The sequence below is a fragment of the Lynx rufus genome, unplaced genomic scaffold (genome assembly GCF_022079265.1).
Source record: "Lynx rufus isolate CCGP_SWC_20201006 ecotype Redwood Valley unplaced genomic scaffold, mLynRuf1.p SCAF_27, whole genome shotgun sequence".
Taxonomy (NCBI): Eukaryota; Metazoa; Chordata; class Mammalia; order Carnivora; family Felidae; genus Lynx; species Lynx rufus.
Genome location: NW_025814842.1, coordinates 16,222,600 through 16,247,204, shown reverse-complemented (window position 1 = coordinate 16,247,204; position 24,605 = coordinate 16,222,600). Strand labels below are relative to the sequence as shown.

The 24,605-nt window shown below is 41.7% G+C and overlaps 1 protein-coding gene across 1 annotated transcript in view; it reads left to right on the top strand.

The window, feature by feature from the left end:
- ZNF713 (zinc finger protein 713) overlaps positions 1-24,605 on the top strand; it is a 45,995-nt gene that overhangs the window by 4,881 nt on the left and 16,509 nt on the right. Inside the window, exon 2 of the mRNA XM_047089554.1 lies at positions 7,857-7,945. Coding sequence (XP_046945510.1) covers positions 7,859-7,945 — 87 coding nt within the window. The 5' untranslated portion in view covers positions 7,857-7,858. The remainder of the gene's footprint in view (positions 1-7,856; positions 7,946-24,605) is intronic.

Here is a 24,605-nt window from a genome sequence, read left to right as displayed (position 1 = left end):
ATTTTGAATTTATATTTGCATATGGTATAAGAAGGTGGTCCAGTTTCATTCTTTTGCACATAGCTGTCCAATTTTCCCAGCACCATTTGTTGAAGAGACTGTATGACCCTAGTTTTTTTAATATTTAGATTTTTGTTTTCTGTCCTGAAGTGATGTACACAATACTGTCAATTAAAACCCAGATTTCAGAAAAGAAAATCAGGCATATAATAATGACATATGCCATATTATAATATGTGTGAGAATTAGTATAGAAAAAGCTGGGAAGTATGTATCCCCAAAAAACTGGTTATCTCTGGGTAATGATATTATAAGTGATTTTCTTTCTGCTTTTCTATGTTTACAAAAATTTTTGTTTTAATATTTGTTAGAAAATAAAATTAAGGTGTTTCCAAGGTAGAGAAAAGGTGTGGAGAGAGAAATCACTCTGACTCCAGCATGAAGAAAATACTGGACTAAAGTTAAGGACCAGTTTGATGGATGCAGAAGTAGTCAAAGTGAGAGATGATAGTGGCCTGAATCAAGGTAGTGGAAGTGAAGATGGGACATTCACTGCATATTTAAGGGGATAAATTTACCAGGATTTGACTTTAATTGAAGAGAGAGACTAAGGGAAAGAAAGAAAGAGAGGTCAGGAATGGCATTCAGGTTTCAGGCTTGGTGGTGCTATTCATTGAGATAGGGAATTTAACAGGAGAATAAGAACAGTATGTAACAAACTGATGAATGGATAAAGAAGTTGTGGTTTATATACACAATGAAATACTACTTGGCAATGAGAAAGAATGAAATATGGCCTTTTGTAGCAACATGGATGGAACTGGAGAGTGTTATGCTAAGTGAAATAAGTCATACAGAGAAAGATAACATATGTGTTCACTCTCATGTGGATCCTGAGAAATTTAACAGGAGACCGTGGGGGAGGGTAAGGAAAAAAAAAGTTAGAGAGGGAGGGAACCAAACCATAAGAGACTCTTAAAATCTGAGAATAAACTGAGGGTTGATAGGGGGTGGGAGGGAGAGGAGGTTGGGTGATGGGCATTGAGGAGGGCACCTGTTGGGATGAGCACTGGGTGTTGTATGGAAACCAATTTGACAATAAATTTCATTTTTAAATAAATACTAAAAACAAAACAAAAAAAGAACAGTATGTAACATATAAATATGTCTACTATGTGGCATTTTGTTTTAAATATTTTCAAAATATTCACTTACTTAATCCTCAACAAACCCATGAGGTAGGTACTATTATAACTAGTTTTACAAATGAGGAAATTGAAACATTGAAAGGTTGAGTAACTTATACAACCAAACTCACACAGCTAGTAAGTTGTGGAGCTAGGAATCAAACCCAATCAGTTTGGCGATAGAGTTGGTGTTCATGCATACTTCATTGCAAATATATGGCAAGAGGCTTAAGAGAGAATGAGTTTGGGACATGTTAGGTTTGAGAGATCTGAGGGACACATGCCTGGGGATGTCCAGTAAGGTGGTTGGGTAGATATGTGATTATGTAGCTCAAAAAAGATGATCAGTGAAATCATGGCAGTGGGTAAAGCTGAAGGAATCCACCTTAGAACAAATAGAAGAGAATAAACACAAGTACTAACAAATGGACCTAACTATATTACAAGTGAATGACATAACCACACTGAAGGAAGTGGCAAAGAAAAAAATTAAATTATTTTAGAAAACACTATCTTGACTAGATACTGTATAAATAAAGACAAAGAGAACTCTACACAGATGCTGTAATTTTCAGTTAATAACTGTGTTTGTCACAGGGGTATGAGTCAATTCTGAAACTACTTTATGTATATACCAAAACTGAACAAATAAGTAAATGTATTGTGGATACTAAGAGCCAAGAATCTGCCTCCTTTCCTCACTGGTAACTTCTTTGTTGAAGAAAGAAGTGAGGAAAAGAGGAAGATTAAAAATGAGCCCTGAGGTATTGGATTGGAATCAGAGGTGTCATAATGAACTTGTAGTGTTTAATACATAGATGAATACAGTGTGTGTGTGTGTGTGTGTCCGTGTGTCCATGTGTCCTATCTCTCCTAGAGGGCCTAGAAGCAATGATACCCCAGTAGCAGCGAGCACAGCTGATCTTTGTGCTGATCCAGCACCCAGATCTTTGTTTCTAAGCACTTCTCCAATAAAAGGAACTAGGGCTCCTTGGAGAAGTTGATTTCTAGGGCTGGGCAGGGATAATACAAGAACTTGAAACATCTTACAGTGCCAAGAAGTGCTCAAAATAGGATAGAGGCTGGTCAGAATAACATAGGAGCCACCAACTGACCAAAGCCAAAACTATTTGTGCAATAAAATAATGATAATATTGGTGCTTACAAAATATTCATGAGTTCATAGTGACATAAATAAATTAGTAAATAAATGATAAGAGATATGGAGCAGCTTTTCCTTGCAGAAAAATTTCAGTTAATAAATTAGTGGGAGGTATACCTGGGTGGCTCAGTTGCTTAAGCGTCAGACTTTGGCTCAAGTCATGATCTGACAGTTCATGGGTTTAAACCCTGTGTCAGGTGCTGGCTGACAGCGCAGAGCCTGCTTCAGATCCTGTCTCCCTGCCCCTCCCCAGCTCCCTCTCCCTCTCTCAGAAGTAAACATTAAAAATGTATACATAAATAAGTTAATGGGAAAGAGAGAAATAGAGAAATCACCATTAGACCAACACTATATTACTAACTGTTGCAGACAAGATAAACTGATGGATGCTAAAGTTAGTGGGTTTGAGAAGAATCAGGATATTTATATCTTCAAGTATCTCCCCAAGATATTTATCAGCTACAGAGGGAAAGATGGTTGCTCTACAGTAGAGAAGCCAGGTGAACACCACCTTAACCAAGTGATAAAGGTTAACATTATCATTAATGAAGTGTACCAACATCATAAACCCATTAATGCGATGTAAAAGATCACTTCTGTGTTATTCTTGCCAAAAATACTTAGCTTCATTCCAACCATGAGAAAACATCAGACAAACCCGAATTGAGGGACACTGCAAAATAACTCATCAGTACTCTTCAAAAGTATTAAGCTCAAGAAAGACAGAAAGGCTGAGGAACTTACAGATTGGAGAAGACAAAGGGAAAAAACAACTAAATTCCATGTGGGATCCTGGATCAAAGAAAAAATACTACTAGAGAAACTAGTAAATTTTGAGTAGTTTGAATTAATAGTATTGTACCAATTTAAATTCCTTGTTTTGATCATCGTACTATAGGCATATAAAATATTAACATTTGGACAAGGTGAATTGTATGTGGGAATTGTGTATTATTCTTGTAACTTTACTGTAAGTCTAAAATTGGTTCAAAATAAGTTAAAAATAAAAAATAGAAGAGGAAACAGAAGAACCCTTTCATTTACTCATTTAGCAGATACTGAGTGCCTACTATGAGCCACATACTGAAAGTATTAAAAGTGGAATAGTAAATAAGACAGAAAAGATTCCTGTCTTCGTGGAGGTTAACATCACACAATGGTGAGGTATAAATAAAAATGATGACTACAAATAATTAACAATGATAAAAAGTGCTACCAAAAAAAAGGAAGGTGTAAATGAGGGACCTCACATGTCTGTGATATCAAAAATCTTCCTTGATTTAAACTGAGACCTGAAGGAAGAGTAAGTATCATCTGGAGTGGAGGAGGGGAGATACCACACAGGACACATTTAAGGACTTAAAAGCAGAGCTGTGTAGATGAAATCTCAGAAGCAAGCAGGGGAGTGGCTTGAAAGATCAGGAAGCAGGTCACAGGATTTTTTATGGCTTTGTATTCCAGCCTAAGAGCTGTAGGGAGCCACTGAAGAATTTCAAATAAGGGACTGATATGATCAGATTTGTACACCTTTAAAGATTCCTTTACTTCACCTGTGGAGGGAACAAAGATAGATATTGAAAACTCCTAAGGAACAACAATATGTAAATGGTAGGCAGAGGAAAAGGGACTAGAGCATAGCCTGCTGAGAAAGACTGTGGACATAAAGCAAAACACAGCTGTTAGTAATGTCAGATACCCATCAGAGCTCAGGAAGTAATAAAGCCCATTGCATGAACAAAAGTGTTGTTGACATTCCTAACCAGAGCAATTTTAGCGGTGTGCTGATGGCAAAACAGAAGAAAGATCATAGATAATTGAAAAATAAATGGGTAATGAAGAAGTAGAGACAAGTACTAACAATCCTTTGAAGAGTTGTAGCCTTGAAAAAAGAATGGATATTAGTTACAAAAGGGCATATAGCCAGTGAAAGTTTTTAATGCTGGGAGAGATCTTAAATGGTTTTAAATTATGACAGGAGGAGTCAATAAAATGAAAGATCAAGTTGCAGATCAAGGACTGAGAAGATACATGCTAGATTCAGGCCTGTAGGGAGGCTGGAGAGAATGGTTTGATCCTAGAGAAGAAATATTTTTTAAGGCAAATCCCTGGGCCAAGAATACTCCCCCAGAGATGCCATTTCATTAGGTCTGGGATTGAACCAGTGAATCTGCTTTTCAGCAAATGCTGTGTGATTCAAGTGATCTGCAGACCACACTTTGATAAACATTGCTCTTTTTTTCTATTTTTCCCCTATACTAAGCCACTCCTGTCTTTTTTTTTTTTTAATGTTTACTTCTTGAGAGAGAGACAGAGCATGAGCGGGGGAGGGGCACAGAGAGAGAGAGAGGGAGACACAGAATCTGAAGCAGGCTCCAGGCTCTGAGCTGTCAGCACCCAGCCCGACGTGGGGCTTGAACTCACAAGCGAGATTATGACCTGAGCCGATGTTGGACACCCAACCGACTGAGCCACCCAGGCACCCCAAGCCACCCCTGTCTTCACTTTCTTCCCCATCCAGTCTATAACATAAGGTTTCCTGGTTCATAGTCTAGCATTTTGTAAGGGAAGAAACTTCAGAACTACTATGGCACCGGAAGTGGGTGACAGAAGTAGAATGATGGCGAAAATCACTGGCATTGAAGAAGTTAACAAAATTAGAGGCTCTGATAATGGTTCTGAATTCCTGCTTGCTTAAAAATCACTTGTGAGGCACTTAAAAAATGTATAGATGCCGGACTTCATCTCAACAGTTTTTGGGTGGAACCTGGACATGTATATATACGTTAATATATACATGGTCAAGGAAGTTCACTCAGATTTTTGGAAAAGCTTGGAGGAAAAAGGGTGTTAAGCCGGAAGTCATTCTTCATCTGAATTGATTATAATTTTAGTATTCCTTAGGCAGTCATGGGAATTCCTTACTTTCCAAGCCATCATGGTTACATATTTGAAAAAGCCTGTGGTGATACCACAGGCTTCTCTGGAAAGGACTACATGTGTATTGTATGAAAAATTACACACAGTTTGGGGATGGAGAGTGGTTGGTTTGGGGGGTTTTATGTGTGTGTGTTTCCAATACAGGAATTAAAAGGGAAATTTTCAGAAGGGGATCAGATTAAAAAATGAAAAGGGAGAGAACAGGTACTAAGAAGAACTTCAGAGTATACTAGAAGGAACCTAGGGCTGTGAACCAGGAGACCCAGGTTCTAGAACCAGCTCTTTCACTTAGTTCTATGATCTTCAGCTTCAGAATCCTCCTTTAAACCAAAAAGCTGAGAACTAAATCAGTGCTTCCAACGTGTGTTCTCTGGAAACTTAGTCTCATCAGATGCCATAAGAAAATTCTCAAATAACTAAGTTTGCAAGCAATATATATTTGACATGCTCTTTATCCCCTTGGGTTCACACGTATGAAGGAGAAACCCTGTTCTGCCTAACTTGGTAAATACTGTTTTTTATTATTGTGATTATTTATTATTTTGTAAGTGGTTTTGAGGTGATTGGGTTGAAACCATCAGAGCATTCTCATAGATTCTGTCTGGCTCTTCAGAGAATAGGACCCTTTTAGAGCTTTTGCTTGGTGAAATAGGACCTGTTGTTGTTGTTTTTTTAATGTTTATTTATTTTTGAGAGAGAGAGAACAGGGGAGGGGGAGAGAGAGAGGGAGACACAGAATCTGAAGCAGGCTCCTGGTTCTGAGCTGTCAGCACAGAGCCCGATGCTGGGCTTGAACCCACAAACCATGACATCATGACCTGAACTGAATTTGGATGCTTAACCGACTGAGCCACCCAGGCGCCCCAGGCCCTGATTCTTAAAATGCTTTTAAATTACTCCTGAAAGGTGTACCTCTTAGTCAACTGGTTGTAAAATGTTGAATTCATGCCCTATCTTGGGCAGTGATTGGCTTCCTCATCTAACAAGGCCATTCCACTGGAACTGTGATTTTCTCTTCTTAAAAAAACTTACTTCTCAGGAATGACTTCATTCTTTAATACCATCACTAGCTTTTGAGAGAAATTTTTCAGGCCAAACGTTGTGAACAGAAAAAAGAATGTTTTCTTTCATGCTTATCAGCAGATCAAGATATTTTGCTCTGTTGTTGATGTTGGTGAAAGTCTTCTGAAAATCTTTCACTAGGCACGGACCACATGTTTTCTATTCTGAGAAGAGGATGGGTAAGAACTAAAGCTAAAGTTTGTTTTTGGTTGATGGATCTGTATATATCTGCTTTTTGTAATGTGTGAATCTGAGAAATTCTAGAAATGCTTTTTGATTGTTTTTAAAAATTCCACACCATACTGTGAAGTATGAACAGATAGTTTGTATGTTTCTTTACAGACTCTCTAGGTCACTAAGTGACTGAGACTGCTGGACTTCTTTTGTAAGACTGGTGCATCTCATTACATGTGCTACACCTGATATAGTATCTCACAAGATTCCTGTCAGAAGGGAGATTTGAGTATCATAGTGAAGTCTGTTCATGAAGGACTGATGCCTTTAGGGGGAAAAAGTAATAGCCGCTTTGAGGAACCCCCACATGTCAACCTTGCGTGAACAAGGCAAGATTCTGAGAGTGGCTGCCCTGAGAAGTCATTCTTGTGGATAGCCATTGGCTCCTGAGGTTCTCATCAGAGATGAAGCACCTTTAATACCTGGGAGTGAGTGATTGTTTTCCATAAGGCATTGGAAAATCAGCTTTCAGGGACTGACAAGGACACTGAAGCTGTTAGTACTGGTGTATCTCCTGACTGTCCTTCTAGAAGAAAGCAAAGCTTTGATGGCATTATAACTTAAGAACTGCAAAGAGGTGTAGTAATCCTGGTGGAGGACTGAATCCACGTACTCAAACAGGAAGGTGAACATTTTGAAAAATGAGAAGAGTGAAATCTCCTTTGTGTATTAGAAAAATCATCTTTAAAGATTTTCTTTTTAAGTAATCTCTTCACCCAACATGGGGCTCTAACTCACAACCCCAAGATCAAGATGGCCCAGGAAGATCAGCTTAAAGAGAGTAAAGGAGAGAAGATCTCTGGAGTTTGAGTTTGGGGATGAATGTATCCCCTTAAAAATAAGATCAGGCTCTCAACATATGTTTTCTCTATCAGCTCATATCTGTGGTTTTCATCTCCTTACTTAGAAGTCACCTGGAGACTTTAGAATTTAAAATGCTGTTGCCCAGGGTCATCGTAGACCAATTTGTATAATACTGGATTTATCCAAATCTTAGCATTTGCATTTTCAGAACATCCCCCAAGTGTGTAGCCAGGGCTGAAAATCACTGAACTTCCTTGAGCTTCCCATATGCCACAATAAGAGAAAGTCCTACACTGAATTCCTCAGTATGTTGGAAGAACAAGAATGTCATGGTTAAGTTATCCAGCCTTTGAGCTTATGTCTTAGAGGGCTTCTCTCTAAACTGCCATCCTAACACAAAGCAAAAACTCTAAGAGTTAGTTTCAGTGTTATCACGTATTGACCAGATGCTTCTTTGCTCTTTTTCTTAGTTATGCCCTCTCAGAATGTTACACTTTCCCAAAGAGGGAACATGGAAGAGAAGGAAATGAATGATGAATCACAGATAGTCAGGTCTCAGGTAAGTTCACTTTTATTCTCCTCGGAAATGCTGTTATAGTTCTAAGAATGTGGGCACTTTTATTTTTCAGTTCTCAGTTGTGAATCCAGAGCCCTTTAGACTTTTATGGCAAATGATAATCTCTGTAAGATGTTTCCCATTTGCCTTATATATCCTTTATAACTCTTCTCTTCTTCCAGCATTTTTACAAGATCATGGGCTCATGTCTGTTCTAGATGTTTTAAAGGAAACAAAAGAAGCCATTGACTATCTTTTAATCACCCTTTACTTAAACAGCTCACCAGACTTTAAACAACACTTGTCATTCTCTCTGTAAACAATGAATGATGCCCAAGTATGACTTCTTGGAGCTAATGACATTATTAAATATACGTGAGGACATCTGCCGCAAGACAGTGTTTATCAAGAATCTCTTGTATCTCTTACAAAATCTGTTTAAGCCTGTTGTTACTATTCCATAATTTAAGTATTATGTAAACTGATAAGGTGTAACTATGACAAGGAGTTGTTTCTATGAAAACTAGTTGAATGCTTTGGAAAGACCTTATAAATGCCACTTTTTTAAAAATTGCTATCAAATTATGTGTGAGAAAACTGTAAAACACTGAAGTAAAATTATAAAAATCTCAGAGGATTCTACACTTGTATAATTTCCCAAGTGTCACTTGCTTGTTCCACTTTAATGAAACAAAAACTGATGTATTATGGGTATGGGCACTCAATCATTAAAATCACTCTCATAGAAGAGGCTTAGATTTGCATCAAAAGATGAGCAAATGAATATACATTTATAATTTCAAATGAAAATGTTTAAGATATCTTTTATGGATCTCAACTTTAACAGCTTTTTAGCTTAACACACCAGCTACCAGTATCAATTAATTCAGATAGGAGTGATGAAATTTGAATTGGGGTTCATGAACAAATGGCTAAGAAAGAATTCTCAAGACTTTTTTTTTTTTTTTTTTTGGTGCAAAAAGGTGATTTTATTTAAGCACGAGGACAGGACCCGTGGGCAGAAACAGATGCACTGGGATTGGGAGGAGCAACTGATTATATACTTTTAAGTTTGTGGAGGGAGCAGGGTTAGATGAAGAAAAAATTAGTTTCTAAGGAATTTCTGTAGGGTGAAAGCAGGGTCTTACTGGACCCTGAAGACTTAGCTATTGTCAAGATAAGGTTGCTTTTAGATTGTAATGAAATGTAAACATTAATGCATTAAGGCAGCCACAAACTCCTTGAGGAATGTTACACACTACAGGTCTCTGGTATCTATCAATGGTCTGCAAGCTGTAAGGGGATTTAATTTAAACTACATTTTTCTTCTCTTTGTTTCCCTCAACAGGAGGACTTCTCTTGTCCCAAATTATATGAAATAATCATTATCTGTAGGTAGCCAATAAATTCATTGGAGGAGATTTTTACAGGTCTACACCATACAGCACTTAAAAAAGTGTAATGTTGGATGCTCCTATGAGTGTAGAATGCAACAAAATACACCAGGTACTCAGAGAAGGGAGGAATCTGTTTGAGACCAGAATGATGAGGGTAGACTTCATGAAGAAGATAGAGTTTGAATTTGTGCTGATATTGGGTAGAATTTGGGGACTGAAGTAGACAGGAGCACTGCAGACAGGAAATAAAACTTGTGCAAGAGCAGGGACAATAAGAAGACTGGCAGCTGGAGCTGAGCGTTTATTTGGTACATTAGTGCTTTGGGAATCTTTGGGTTGCAGGGAATAGATTTATTAGGTTTATTCTTAATTATAAGGCTCCCCACAGACAGGAATAGAAAGACATCAAGAACTAAGGTGACATATCTGCTTCTTGGCATTCTAGCCAAAGAAGTTTGTTTTAATTTTCCAGAACCACTTATTATGTTAAGAAAGAAGATGATTCAGAAGCACCTGGGTGGCTCAGTCACTTAAGTGACAGACTCCTGATTTCAGCTCAGGTCATGATCTCATGATTCATGAGATTGAGCCCTGTGTTGGGCTCTGCGCTGTCAGGACAGCCTGCTTGGGATTCTGTCTCTGCCCCTCCCCTGCTAGCGCTCGCTTTCTGTCTCTCTGTCTCTGTCTCTGTCTCTCTCTCAAAATAAACTTAAAAAAGAAAAAAGAAAGATGGTTAATTCATCAAGTATTTTTTGAGCAGCTACTATGTACCAGAAATTGTGCTTGGCATCAGATATACATCAGTAAGCAAAATAGATGTTCCTAAATCCAAGTTGCTTAGAGTCTAACAGAAACGTCCACTCACTTGCAAATTGAGGTGTTTATTATACAAAATAAGAATAAGAGGCTGTGAATGTGCATTAGGAAATCAAGAAAAAACTCTCTGGGGAAGTGAAATTTAAGGTGAAATGTAAACGTTATACAAGTGTTAAAAGAAGTAAGTGAAAAAGAGCATTTAACATCATGTGTAAAAGCTATGGGTATATTTGAGAAGTTAAAAGAAGGCCACCATTGTTGGAGTGGAGGGAGGGAGAGAATGACTTGAGATAAGCTTGGAGAAGTATACATGGCCTAAGTATGCAGGACTTTCTTATGCAAGAAAAGTTTGGGTTTTATTCTAAATGAGGTAGAAAGCCTTGGGGGAATTTAAGCAGGATAGTAACATAATAATTAACTGAATTCCACTTTAAAGATCACCCAGATGTGTGCTATATAACAAATGAATTTTTGACAGGCAAGAAAGGAAGGGGGAGAGAACCACTTAGGAAGCTACTACCACATTGTAGATGATAGAAAATAATAACTTACAACTAGGTGGAGAAGGGGAGCTTGAGTGGCTCAGTCAGTTTGTTACAGAATCAGGCTGGAACGCTGGCAGAAAAACCAAGCGACACTTGGAGACCTTGGTGGATTGGAGATTTATTTAACACCGGCGGGCTCAGAGGAGACCGTTTCTCCGAAGATCTGAGCCCTGAATGCGAGCGGGAAGGGAAATTTATAGTTATCAGCCTCCATATTTGTGTGTGTGTTGGGGGAGGGAGGGTTGGTTTTCATGCTGCAGCAAACAAAGGAAGAACCCAGAGGAGGGGTCTCTAAGCTAGAGACCAGAGTTTGTTTTAGTCCAATCAGCCATCTTTGGTGTACTTTATCCACTTCTCCAACATTCCCCCTTTTGATGCCTTTTTAAAAAACTTTTAGTAGGCATCACCTTTCAGTTTTACAGGTTGGTACTCTCAGAAGGCTAAGATATTGGCAGTAGTTTGGCAAGCAACAGTGTTTTCAATAAAATGTATCATGGCATTCAGTATACAGGGGCCAATGGATATAAGTAAAATTATGGAGAGGAGAGGCCCCATCAGGGCAGAAAGCCAGGATGCCCAATCTGTGAGATCCCATCCTTTCCATTGATTGATATTTTCCTGTTGTCTATGTTGAATTCTTTCCTTGAGCTCCTTAACCTTAGTTGTAACTATTCCTGACTGATTTATGAAATAGCAACATTCCTCCCCCAGAAAGATGCAATTCCCTCCTTTTTCTGAAGTGAGGAGGTTGAGGGCTTTCCTATTTTGGAGGGTCACTGCTGCCAGAGAGTTTATTTGGCTTTGTAAGGTTACCAGAGAATCTGCTACCTGTTCCATGTCTTCATTCAGCTCTTGAGATAGTCTATGGTACAGTCCTACGGATGAACCTGTACCCCCTATTCCAGTCCCTATTCCTGTCTCAATTCCTGCTCCTATCAGAATGAGTAGCAGGATTACCTGTTTAGTCCAGGACTTGGGGCTAAAGGCTGTTAGAAACTGATCTTCAGTGTATATGGATATCTCTGGGGTTAGGAAGACGGAATAACATATCTGAGTCCAGTTGGCCTCTAAGCAATTGGTAGGCTGAATTAGAACATAGATAGAACAACCCAGGGGTTGAACATAGGGTTGTATTCCTCTTTAAGGTTATATTTCTTCTGTATAGAGAGTTACCATTCATACCTTCAGGGACTGTACAGATTAGATTGTCAGCATTTGTGAGACGGATCCCAGGGGCCAGGGGTCCAATTAAGACAGAAGTGTTGGTTTTGAGATTTTCAGAAGCTTCACAAGTCAAATGGATAGGAGTGGCTAAGTAAGCCCTTCTGCTGAGGGGCAAACACATCCAGCAGGTTTGGGTGTGATTATCTATTTTATGGAGGACTTGTAGAGTAGTGTTAGTCCAACACTGGAGTGGGGAATTGGTAAACATCTGATTGAAGGCTGAAAGGTTCAGACCCTGGTAGGCTGCTGGGGGAATGGTCACCTTTATGGCTTATATTACCCTATCCTGGGTATCCTTTATAAGCTTTTGAAGGGCTGTGTCTTGCATACCTCCTCCGTCCGAGATCCTTCATTGAGGAAGGTAAGGTAAAGTAGCAAGCTTCCCTCTCTGGAGGCCCTTGTTGTGACATGGGTTCCTGACATTTTGGGTTATCTCTGCGGTCCAATACTTAGTCCTTGGGGCACCGGGTGACTGACAGAGAGTGTTTCTCCCTTGTAGCAATCTTTGTGGAGGGAGGTGAAGGCGCTGAACGCCCTTGACCCCTTTATTGTCACATAACAATCCTGGGAGCAAAGTGGGTAAGCAACAGTTGAGAGGGTGAGAGAGGTTATCATAATACGCAGGCAATACTTAATAATCCTCCCATCCAGAGGAGGTATGTGAGACCCAGCATGCATCTTTTGTCTCATGTCCAGCTTGTTGGTGCAGTCTCTATCAGCCCAACAGTAAGAAGTAAGATTAGGTGGCGCTTGGGTGGCTCAGTCGGTTGACCGTCCAACTTCAGCTCAGGCCATGATCTCGAAGTTCGTGAGTTCGAGGCCCCGCATCGGGCTCTGTGCTGGCAGCTCAGAGCCTGGAGCCAGCTTCGGATTCTGTGTCTCCTTCTCTCTCTGCCTCTCCCCCACTTGTGCTCTGTCTCAAAAATAAATAAATGTAAAAAAAATAATTTTTAAAAGATATAAGATTAGTGCTATGACACCAGTAAGGGGCAAGGGCTGGCAGAGTTGCATCCAAACCCCTGGGCTAGGTTCACGTGTTGATTCCTCAAGTTTCTGCTGTGCGCAGGACAGCCAGGGTGTGGCTGGAGCAGGGCTGGAGGTCTCAGGGGCCAGTGTCCCTTTTGAGGGTCAGTTTAAGCGGGTTGACTGGATCTGGATCACTTCGCCAAGTTGTGGGTTCTTCTGAGCTGGCCTTCTTAACTCTGTATTGATGGACCCATGGGGTAATACCTGAAACTTTAAGGGCTGTAGGAGTTGTTAGAATAACAGTATGAGGCCCAGTCCACCGTGGTTTAAGACGTTCCCTCTTCCAATCTTTGACCCACACAGAGTCTCCTGGCAGAAAGGGGTGAACGAGAGTCCCTAAGGAAATTGGGGCCCTCTCTATGGTGTATCTCTGTAACTTGTTTAGGACTACCCCCAAGGTCTGGAGCTGTTCTCGTATTCCCTTGTCTCCAATCTGGTAGGTCTCCTGAGAGTTTTCCTAAACATGGGGAGTCACCAATGTAATAACTCAAAAGGGGAGAATCCTAGTGCCCCAGGCATGCATCGGGCATGCAAGAGGGCCAGCGGTAGTAAATCTGGCCATGGGCAATTAGTCTCTTGGTGGAACTTAGCCAGGATTTCCTTGAGGGTTCAATTCATCTGCTCTACTTTCCCTGAGCTCTGGGGTTGGTAAGCAGTGTGCAGTTTCCAGGTAATGTTAAGGGACTTTGTCAGGGTTTGTATAATGTCTGCCACAAACGCAGGTCCATTATCACTGTGTATGGTTAAGGGTAGACCAAACCGAGGCACAATCTCCTGTAGAAGAGCTTTGGCCACCTCGCGACTTCATTCTATTCTGATCAGGAATGCTTTGACCCATCCCGAATATGTGCAGATGATTACAAGAAGGTACCTGAATCCTTTATTTGGTTGTATGTCAGTAAAGTCCACCTCTAAATCTTTGAAAGGGGTGGCCTCCCTCCTTTGTGTGCCAGGCAGGGGCCATGGGGCAGACCAAGCATTGTTTTTGGCACACGTTACACATCGTTCACTGACAGCTCGGCATAATGCCAGCAGCTGGCTGATATAGTAGTTCTTTTTGAGGAGGGCCTCTGGTGCAGTTTTCCCTAGGTGCGTGAGTTGGTGATATTCCTTCACTAGGTGTTTTCCCGTAGACAACGGGACAAAGATGTGCCCATTTGGCATGACCCACCATCCCTCTTTGCTTAATGTGCCCCCTTCTGTCGAGGCCCAACTTCTTTCCTCATTTGTGTACAGGGGCGGGGAGGCTTCCCTCTGGGGTGCAAGAGTCATAGTGTAGGGAGGAGCTTCACCTAGATCACCACAGGCGGCTGCTCTGGCTGTTTTGTCGGCCAGGCAATTTCCTTGAGATATGGGGTCATCCTTTCTGGTGTCCCTTACAGTGTAGGATAGCTACCTTGTCTGGGAGCCAAACAGCCTCAAGAAGCTTTAGTATTTCTTCCTTGTTTTTGATAGTTTTCCCTACAGCTTTCCCTGCAGTAAGGAGGTCTTTTTTCTTTATAGATGGCCCCGTGTACATGCACAGTAGTGAAGGCATACTGTGTAGATGTTAACTCATTTACCTTTGCTAAGGATGAGGGCTGGGGTTTAAGGCTTACAGTTCAGCTCATTGTGCCGACCACCTTTCTGGCAAAGCCTCGGCATCCAGAACTTCGCTGGTTGTGGTTACTTCATATCCTGCTCTTTGGCTGTCCTCTTGTAAATAGCTGCTCCCATTGCTGAACAGGGTGATCTCTGGGTTTGTTATAGCCTGGTCTTGGAGGTCCAGGCGGCTGGCGTAGACTTCATCCACTACTTCGGAACAGTCATGGTCGTGTTCTCCCTCTTCCGTGGGAAAGAAGGTGGCCATGTTTAGTGTTCTTACTGTTTTGAGAGTGACCCTTGGGTTTTCATAGAGAAGGCCTTGGTATTATGTCAGCTGAGAATTGGAGAGGAAATGATATCCTTGGGTACTCATGAGGGACATGACCGAGTGTGGGACCTTAACATTAAGTGTTTGTCCCAGTGTGAGTTTGTCTGCCTCCTTGATGAGCAGGACTGTGGCTGCCAGCGCTCTGAGGCACAGTGGCCATCCTGCAGCCACAGGATCAAGTTTTGTTTGACAGGCCACTGGCCATTGCCAAGGCCCCATGCTCTGAGTGAGCACTCCAAGGGCTATTTTGTCCTTTTCATGTACGAAGAGGTTAAAGGGCTTTTCTGTGTCGGGCAAGCCCAGGGCTGGGGCTCGTCCCAGAGCCAACTTTATTTCTGTGAAAGCAGCCCTTGCCTCGTCAGTTCATGTGAGGGGCTCCCAGTCTGGCCCTCCCAACAGGTCATAGAGGGGCCTCGCTATGGTTGAGAATCCAGGGATCCAAATGCGACAGAACCCTGCAGCCCCTAAAAATTCACACAAGTCTCATTTTGTTTGGGGCTGTGGCAGTGTGGTGATAACCTTCTTCCTTTCCAGTCCTAGTTTTCTTTTTCCTTTTGTGAGGAGGAAGCCTAAGTATTGGACCTGCTGCTGGCAAATCTGTGCCTTTTTACAAGAGGCCCAGTACCCCAAGTAGGATAGGAGCTGCAGGAGGGCCTTGGTACCTTTCATACAGCCTTCTTGGGTGTCGCTGGCAAGGAGGAGGTCACCTACATATTGGAGGAGGACACACCCTCTGGTTTCCCTTGGAAAGCTGGTGAGGTCTGCAGCTAATGCTTCCCCCAAAAAGGTGGGTGAGTTCTTGAAGCCTTGGGGAAGTCATATCCAGGTCAGCTGCATCTGGCACCCTGTAACGGGCTCAGTCCATTCAAAGGCAAACAGTGGTTGACTTTGAGGAGCCAGGCAGAGGCAGAAGAAAGCATCCTTTAGGTTGAGGCATGTAAACCATCTGGCTGACCCTGGAATTTGGCTGAGGAGAGTACATGGGTTCAGAACCACTGGGTGTAAGGAAACAGTCACTTTGTTAATGGCCCTCAAATCCTGTACTGGTCTGTATCCTCCTCCTGGCTTCTTGACTGGCAAGAGCAGGGTATTCCAAGCTGATTGGCACTCAATTGGAATACCTTCCTCTCTGCGCTTGGTCAGGTGCTCTGGTGTACCCATTCTAGCCTCGAGTGGAAGGGGTTCTGCCTTTGTCTCTGAGGTTGGGCTCCAGGGATCAGGTCAACAATGATGGGGGCCCGACTCCAAGCTAGTCCAAGTGCATTATATTCAGCCCATACAGAGGGGAATGTAAGCCTGAATTCTGAGGGGCTACAGGGTAGGGCCTGGGCACAGAATAGTCTCCATTCTTCTTCCCTTGGCAGGGTAATCACCAAGACCAGAAATCCTTCTGCCTTGGGTTTAATTGGAGGCTAGTGTGTCCAGTGGGTTCAAAAGTTATCTGGCCCCAAGTTTGGAGAGCAGATCTTGGCCCAGGAGAGGAATCAGGCAGTCAGGTAAGTAGAGGAACTCATGCCAGACCTTGTGACCCCCAAGTTCACATTGTTGAGCTTGACAGAAGAGCTCTTGTATCGCCCATGTCCCAGTAGCTCCAAGTATGATTGCTGTCTTTTGGCTGAAAGGGGCTACCGGGGAAGTAACAACCAAGTGTTTAGTCCCAGTGTCAACCATGAAAGTTATTGTTCAGCTGCCTACTTTCATTTCAACCGTGGGCTCATGGGGCCAAAAGAGAAACAGACCGGTCCCCCTCAGTCTGATTCTATCCTGGCCAGACCAATGAGGTCCTCACCTCGAGGTTCCTCCCCATATCAGCTGGGTTTTGAGGGCCCCTTCCAATTCGGACATTCATTCTACAGTGTCCCTTCTCTTTGCAGTATGCACGTTGGTCCTTTGCTAAGGGGGCTCTGGGCTTCCCCCTTTTTGGTGGTTGGGGTCTTCCCATCTTTGCAGTGTCTATTTCTTTCAGTGCTGCTGCAAGAAAGGTGGCCTTCTTTTTAGTCTTCTCTCCACTTCTCTTTCGGCTGCAACTTCTCTGTTCCTGAAAACTTTATTGGTGACCTCTATCAGCTGAGTGATATTCACCCCAGCAAAGCCCTCCAACTTCTGGAGTATTCTTCTGATATCTGGGGAAGCCTGTGCCACAAAAGAGGTATTTACCATTTGATGACTTTCTGGTGCCTGGGAGTCAAACGGAGTGTATACATGGTATGCCTCACATAGTCTTTCATAGTAGTGTCTGGGAGACTCCCCAGGCTGCTGTGTGACTGACAATATTTTAGTCATGTTCATGGGATTTTTGGCTCCAGTTCAGATTCCCCGAAGGAGGGCTTCCTGGTATTGTCAGATGTGGGCTTGTCCTCCTTCTGTGGTGAAATCCCATGTTGGGCATTGAATCAGGGGCAGCAGCTTGAGCCCAGACAGCAGGGTCATTGATCCCCAGAGGTGCGTGATCTTCTAGGTACTGTCATGTTTCTCTCATTCTTCTTCTTTCTTCTGTATTAAACAGAGTACAGAGTAACTGTTGACAATCTTCCCAAGTCGGTTAGTGGGTCTGGAAGAGGGACTCCATCAAGTCGACCATTGCTTGTGGCTTTTCAGAGTATGATGGAGTGTTATGTTTCCAATTGAGGAGGTTGGTTGTAGAGAAAGGTTGATAATAATACATCATGGAACAGCTGGGCTGGACTATTCTGTCCTCATTCTGTCTTTCAGGCTCTTTCGTCTCCCTTACAGGCATTTGGAGAGTGTTAGGTCTGGGTCTGGGGCGCAGTCTGGCTGCTGGTCCTTGTAGGGAGGGTTCTCTGGGTCTGGGAGGGGAGGAGGGATGGGTGGCAGCAGCAGCGGAGGAGGAGAGACAGACGGGGGGCAGGGAGTTTCAAGCTCAGAGGAAGGGGGGAGGGAGCCCAGTGAGTCATAAGGTGGTGGAAAGATGGGATCTTCCTCTGGGTCTCCTGCAAACACTAAAGGAGTGGTGGATTGCTTCTTTGGCTCCCTGAGGGAGTCTTTGGATAAAACAGCTCAAACCTTTGCCTGGCTCTGCTTGCTATGGATGAATTGCACCCAAGGCAGAGGATTTCAGGCAATTTCAAGCCAGGAGTTGATGTATGGAAACTGATCAGGGTGACCTGGGTTCCCAGTGACTATCAGCCAAACCTGCTGCACTATTTGAGCATCTAATATCCCTTCCAGGGGCCATCCTACATTGAATATGGGCCATTCTAGTTCACAAAAGGTCCTTAACTTCCCAGGTGTCATTTTGACCCCATAATCACCTGAAAATCCCTTTTTAAAATTTTTGAGCATGACCTCTAAAATCATAGGCTTACTCTATTTTGACCCCATTATTAATTCCTTTCTCGTGTTCGGTGTTGCAGAGACAGACAAAGGGAGGGTATCCCCTCAGATGAGAGGACCAATCAGATACTCCACTGGTCGCATTCCCAAGGGAAACTTTAGGTGAGGCTTGGCTATAGTGGACTCAGCTTTGTGACTTGCAATTGGAGTCTATTCTGATGCCGCCCTGGACTGTATGCTTTCACCACGATACAGGAGAGCCCACTCAGACTCCGTAGACTTTTGGGGACCTTAAGGGTGCCTGTCCATGGAGCTACAAACTCAAACTCGACTGGCAAGCCTGGACGAGCTGCACATTCACACACACACACACACACACACACACACACACACACCCACCAGAGGCTATTACATTCCCTCCTGCAAAATTTTCTACCCGTGAGAGTGCTAAAGTCTCTGGGGAGTGATCAGGTCCCCCATCCACCCTTTTGGATGGGCCTGACTACTTTGGGGCCCCGGCCTTACTGGTTCCGACGTCGGGTCCAGGTCCTCACCTACCAGCCTCTTTGAGTCCGGTGGGAATGACGGAGCGGGGCCAGCCTGAGGCGACCAAATAGGAGACTGCCAAAATTCAGGCAGGGCGCGCCTTCTTTGCGATTCCTCGCTCTGTCACCGCCTTACCGTTCTTCCAAACCGGTGGCAACAATGGGACAGCACGGTTGGGTTTCCTGGTCAGGCAACCAAATATGTTACAGAACCAAGCTGGAACACTGGCAGAAAAAACAAGTGGCACTTGGAGATCTTGGTGGTTCAGAGATTTATTTAACACCAGCGGGCTCAGAGGAGACTTTCTCCAAAGATCTGAGCCTGAATGCAAGTGGGAAGGGTAATTTATAGTTGTCAGCTTCCATATCTGTGGGGGTTTTCATGCTCACAGCAAACAGGGCAAGAAGAACCCGGAAGAGGGGTCTCTAAGCTAGAGACCAGAGCTTGTTTTAGTTCCGTCGGCCATCTTTAGTGCAGCACTTTATTCATTTCTCCAACAATAAGACTTCTGATTTTAATAAAAACAGAGCAAGGACCCTTACTCGGGGCTCTTGTCTCCTCAGAACATTAGCCTCTCTCGCGTTTTAATTCTGTGACCTGCTCTCTTACTGAACAAGAGAGAACTCTAGACTCAGGATCTATGACACTCAAGCACCATGATTGTCACATAAGGAAGCACTGAATATTTTTTGAAAAATAGAAATTTGTGGGGCGCCTGGGTGGCTTAGTCAGTTAAGTGTCCAACTCTTGGTTTCAGCTCAGGTCATGATCTCACAGTTCATGAGTTAGAACCCTGTGTCAGACTCTGCTCTGACAATGTGGAGCCTGCTTGGGATTCTCTCTCTCTCTCTCTCTCTCTCTCTCTCTCTCTCTCTCTTTCTCTCTCTGTCAAAATAATTAAGTAAACTTTAAAAAAGAAAGAAAGAAAAATAGAAATTTTCATATGATGAAGATTGTTATCTCAAACCAGTGATGAAAAGATAGTTTATTCAATAATTGATGTTGGCATTTCTGGAGAGCCATCTGGAAAAAGGTAAAGTTGAATCCATACCTCATACTTTACATCAAAATAGTCTGCAAACAAAACAGGTGAACATGGGAGGGGCAGGTGGGAAGAGATAGACAAACCATAAAACAGACTTTTAACTATAGAGAACAAACTGAGAGTTGCTGGAGGGGAGGTAGGTGGGAGGATGACGGGTGATGGGTGATGAAGGGTGATGGGTGTTAAAGAGGGCACTTGTGATGAGCACTGGGTATTCTATGTAAGTGATGAACCACTAAATCCTACATGTGAAACTAATATTACAGTGTATGTTAACTATTTGGAATTTAAAACTTGGAAGAACAAAAAGAATAGTCTTCAAATGGGTCAAAGATTTAAATATGAAAAATTAAGCCTAAAAGTATTACAAGAAAAAATGGAAGTTGTAACACCAGACACAATAAAATAGCTAGAAGAAAAAAAAGATGGTAAGCTCCTTGACATTGGTCTTAGTGATATTTTTTGGGATCTGACTCCAGAAACAATGGCTACAAAAGCAAAAATAAACAAATGGGACTACATCAAACTAAAAGGATTCTGCACAGTGAAAGAAACCATCAACAAAATTAAAAAGGTACATATTAAGGCACTTGGGTGGCTTGGCCAGTTGAGCATCTGACCTTAGCTCAGGTCTTGATCTCACGGGTGAGTTCAAGTCCCCATCTGGCTCCCTGCTGTCAGAGCAGAGACCGTTTCAGATCCTCTGTCCCCCTGTCTCTCTGAACCTCCCCAGTTTCTTTCTCTTCTCAAAAATAAATAAATATTTTTTAAAAATAAAATAAAACAAAATAAGAAGGAACCTACTGAATGGGAGAAGATATTTGCAAATAACATATCAGATAATGGGTTAATATCCAGAACATATAAAGAACTCATACAGCTCAGTAACAGAAAACAAGCAACCTGATTTTAAAAATGGACAGACGATCTGAATAGACATTTTTCCAAAGAAGACATACAGAAAGCCAATAGGCACATGAAAAGATGCTTGACATCACTAATTATCAGGGAAATGCAAACCAAAATCACAATGAGATATCGCCTCACACCTGTCAGATTGGCTATTATCAGAAAGACAAAAACTAACAAGTGTTGGCAAGGCTGTGGAGAAAAGGGAACCCTTGTGCACTGTTGTTGGGAATTGAAATTAGTGCAGCTACTGTGGAAAACAGTATGGAAGTTCCTCAAAAATTAAAAATAGGAGCACCTGGATGGCTCAGGCAATTAAGTGTCCAATTCTTGATTTCAGCTCAGGTCATGATCTTGCAGTTCATGAGATCAAGCCCCACATCGAGCTATATGCTAACAGCACAGAGGCTGCTTGGGATTCTCTCTCCCTCTCTCTCTGCCCCTCCCTGGTTCATGCATGTGATCTCTCCCTCCCTCTGTCCTTTCCTCCATCCCTCTCTCTCTCTCTCTCTCTCAAAATAAATAAATAAACTCTTAAAAAAATTAAAAATAGAGCTACCATACAACCCAGCAGTTCCACCTCTGGGTATCTATATGAAGAAAACAAAAACACAAAGTCAAAAAGATATATGCACCCCTATGTTCTTTGCAGCATTGTTTGTAATAACCAAGATATGGAATCAACCTAAATGTCCCATCAATGGATAAAGAAGATGTAGGGGCCTCCTGGGTGGCTCAGTCAGTTGAGCATTAGACTCTGGCTCAGGTCATGATCTCACAGTTCATGGGTTGGACCCCTGCATCAGGCTCTGTGCTGACAGCTCAGAGCCTGGAGCCTGCTTCAGATTCTGTGTCTCCCTCTCTCTCTGCCTCTCCCCTGCTTGCACTCTGTGTCTCCCTGTCTCTCAAAAATTAATAAACATTTTTAAAAAGATGTAGTGTGTGTGTACATGTATGTATGTATGTGTGTGTGTGTGTGCACAAGGGAATACTAGTCAGCCATAAAAAAAATGCAGTCTTGCCATTTGTGACAACATAGATGGACTTCAGGAGTATTATGCTAAATGAAATGAGTCCAAGAAAGATAAATATTACATTACTTCACTTATATCTGGAACCTAAAAAACAAAACAAATGAACAAGCAAAAAAAACCCCAAAACTCATAGATACAGAGAACAGATTGGTGGTTGCCAGAGGGGAGGGGAGTTGGGAGGTGGGCAAAAAGAGTGAAGGAGATAAAGAAATATAAGCTTTGAGTTACAAAATAAGTCGTGGGGATGTAATGTACAGTGGGGGGATTTTAGTCAATAATATTATATTACAAATTTGAAAGTTGCTAAGAAAGCAAAACTCATCACAAGAAAAAAAAAGTGTGGTAACTTTGTATGGTGACAGATGATAAATAGACTTAATGTGGTGATAATTTTGCAATGTATACAAATGTCAAGTCATTATGTTGTATACCTGAAACTGACATAATGTATCTCAATTATACATCAATTTAAAAAATGGGAGAATTCCTTCACTGAGGAAAGGTTTTATAATTACTGGGAATCCAGAAACCATAAAAGAAAAGATTGATGGACTCAACTCCTTAAAAATACCCAAAAAGTCTGCATGATAAGAAAACTATAAGCAAAGCAAAAAGACATTGTCAAATGATGAAAAACATTTTGCCACTCAAATTAACAGTGGGCTAATTCTTGAAATATATAAAACACTTGTCTAAATCAATAAGAGATTATGGATCCAATAAAAAATGTACAAATAACATAAAAAGACAATTCACAGGAAAGAAAATTCAGGTAGATCCTAAAGAAAATGTCAAATATACTTGTAACAAGAGAAAGTTTAAATTAAAACTAGAGAAGCTTAAAAAAAATAAAACTAGAGAAGCTTGATATTTTATCACCAAGCTTCATATGTGCCATGAGTTTGATATTTCCACAAGCTGGTCACATAATCTCTTGGCAAAGCTTTGGGGAAACAGGCACTCTCTTACATTGCTGGTATAAGTGTGTGGCAACTTGCTATTTCAGAAAAGTGGCCAAAACATCTCCCATCAGAAACACTTCCTTTACAGTGTGACTTTGATACTCATTGCATCAAGAGACATTGAGGTGTGTATTCCCTCCAATGACTCTGGGCAGGTCTGTGACCAGTGGAAGTAAAGCTTTGTGACTTCAAAGGCAAGTCAAAAAGCAATAAGTCTTCCACCTCATTCTCTTGGGATGCTTACTCTAAATCCAGCTACCTTGCCATTAAGAGCACCAGACAGTCCTTGGAGAAGCCCACGTGAAGAGGAAACAACATCCTCAAAGAAGAAATAATGGGCAATGTTGTCACCTTCATAATAAGGAAAATAGGAAATATACTTAATGAACCCAATGATCTATCTAAGAAGATTTTCACGTAGAAAATTGAAATCCCTGATTGCTTTAGCTTCTGGCTACCTAAAGTAAAATGTAAAAGCAAAAATATAGGCTAAAAAAAGGTCCGTTAAATATAAAGAAACCGAGAGTTACTGGATTTGAAAATGAAACTTTCCCATTCACACCTCTCAACATGTGCACAGTTCAGCTACATTTTAGAACTACAATGAACGGCTATTTACTTGAATGGGGATACCTCCAGTGATTATTTCTGTGCCTTTCCTACCACTGTAAATTGGGGGTGGGGGGAGGAGTTCAGGATGGGACCAAATAACTACTTCTTTAGTTCACAGGTCATAGTATAGACAGAAATCATTCAAGGAACCAAACATGAGGAACTACACTCTAAGATCCTTATCTGTATGTGGACCTAATTTAGATGACAAGATCCTGGACTTCAAACTGATGCCATAATGGAATGAAACTTGGGGGCTTAGGGGAAGAAGATGGGTATATTTTGCATGTGGGAGGAATGTGAATTTTTATATTCTAGAAGATATACTGTGGCAGAGAGTATTTCCACAAATGGCATAATCTCTCCCATCCCACAGACTCCTCTTATAATGTGACTTGAAAACTCTTTCCATCTGAACTTGGGTGGCTTAGTTAAGCATCCAATTCCTGATTTCAGCTCGGGTCATGATCTCACAGCTGTGAGATTGAGCCCCACATAGGGCTCTGTATGGAGTGTGGAGCCTGCTTAAGATTCTTTCTCTCCCCTCCCTCTGCCTCTCTCTCTCTCTCCAAAAAAATTTAAAAAAAAATAAAAAAGAAAGAAAGAGGAAGAAAAGAAAGAAAGAGAAGAAAAGAATGAAAGGAAAGAAAGAAAAAGAAAGAAAAGAGAAAGAAAGAAAGAGAACGAAAGAAAGAAAGAAAGAGAAAGAAAGAAAGAAAGAAAGAAAAAGAAAGAAAGAGAAAGAAATGAAGAAAGAAAGAAAAACTTTCCATTAAGAGGTAAGGGTCTGTATCTTCCCCTTGGATCTGGGCAGTTTCATAGGCTTGTGACTATAGTGGAAGTGAACAATGTGACTGCTGAAGCTTGGTCATAAAAGGTGGTCCTTTTGGGAATTTTACACTCAGGATCCAACTACTATCCCATGAAGAAGTCAGAAGCACCCTGTTGAGAGACCCATGCAGAGAGAAACTGAGACCCCTGTCTGAGCACCATCTGACAGCCAACTTGTCAGCCATATGAGCAAGCCATCTTACAAGTGATTCCTACAGCCCAAAGTTGAGCCATCCCAGCTGAAACCAAATGGGACAAAGATGAGCTAATCTCGTTGAGTCTTGCCCATGTTTCAGATTTTGTAAACAAAATAAATGATTGTTCTTTTGAGCTACTAAACTTTGGAGTAGTTTGTTACGCAACAATAGATTGTTATAGCATGTAAATTGATAGAACCCTTATAAAAGATCAGTTTGACAATATATATCAGAATTACAGATTCATGTATTCTTTTACTAGATATCCTATTTTGAGAAATTGATTCTTCAGACAGACTTGTTCACAGTTGCA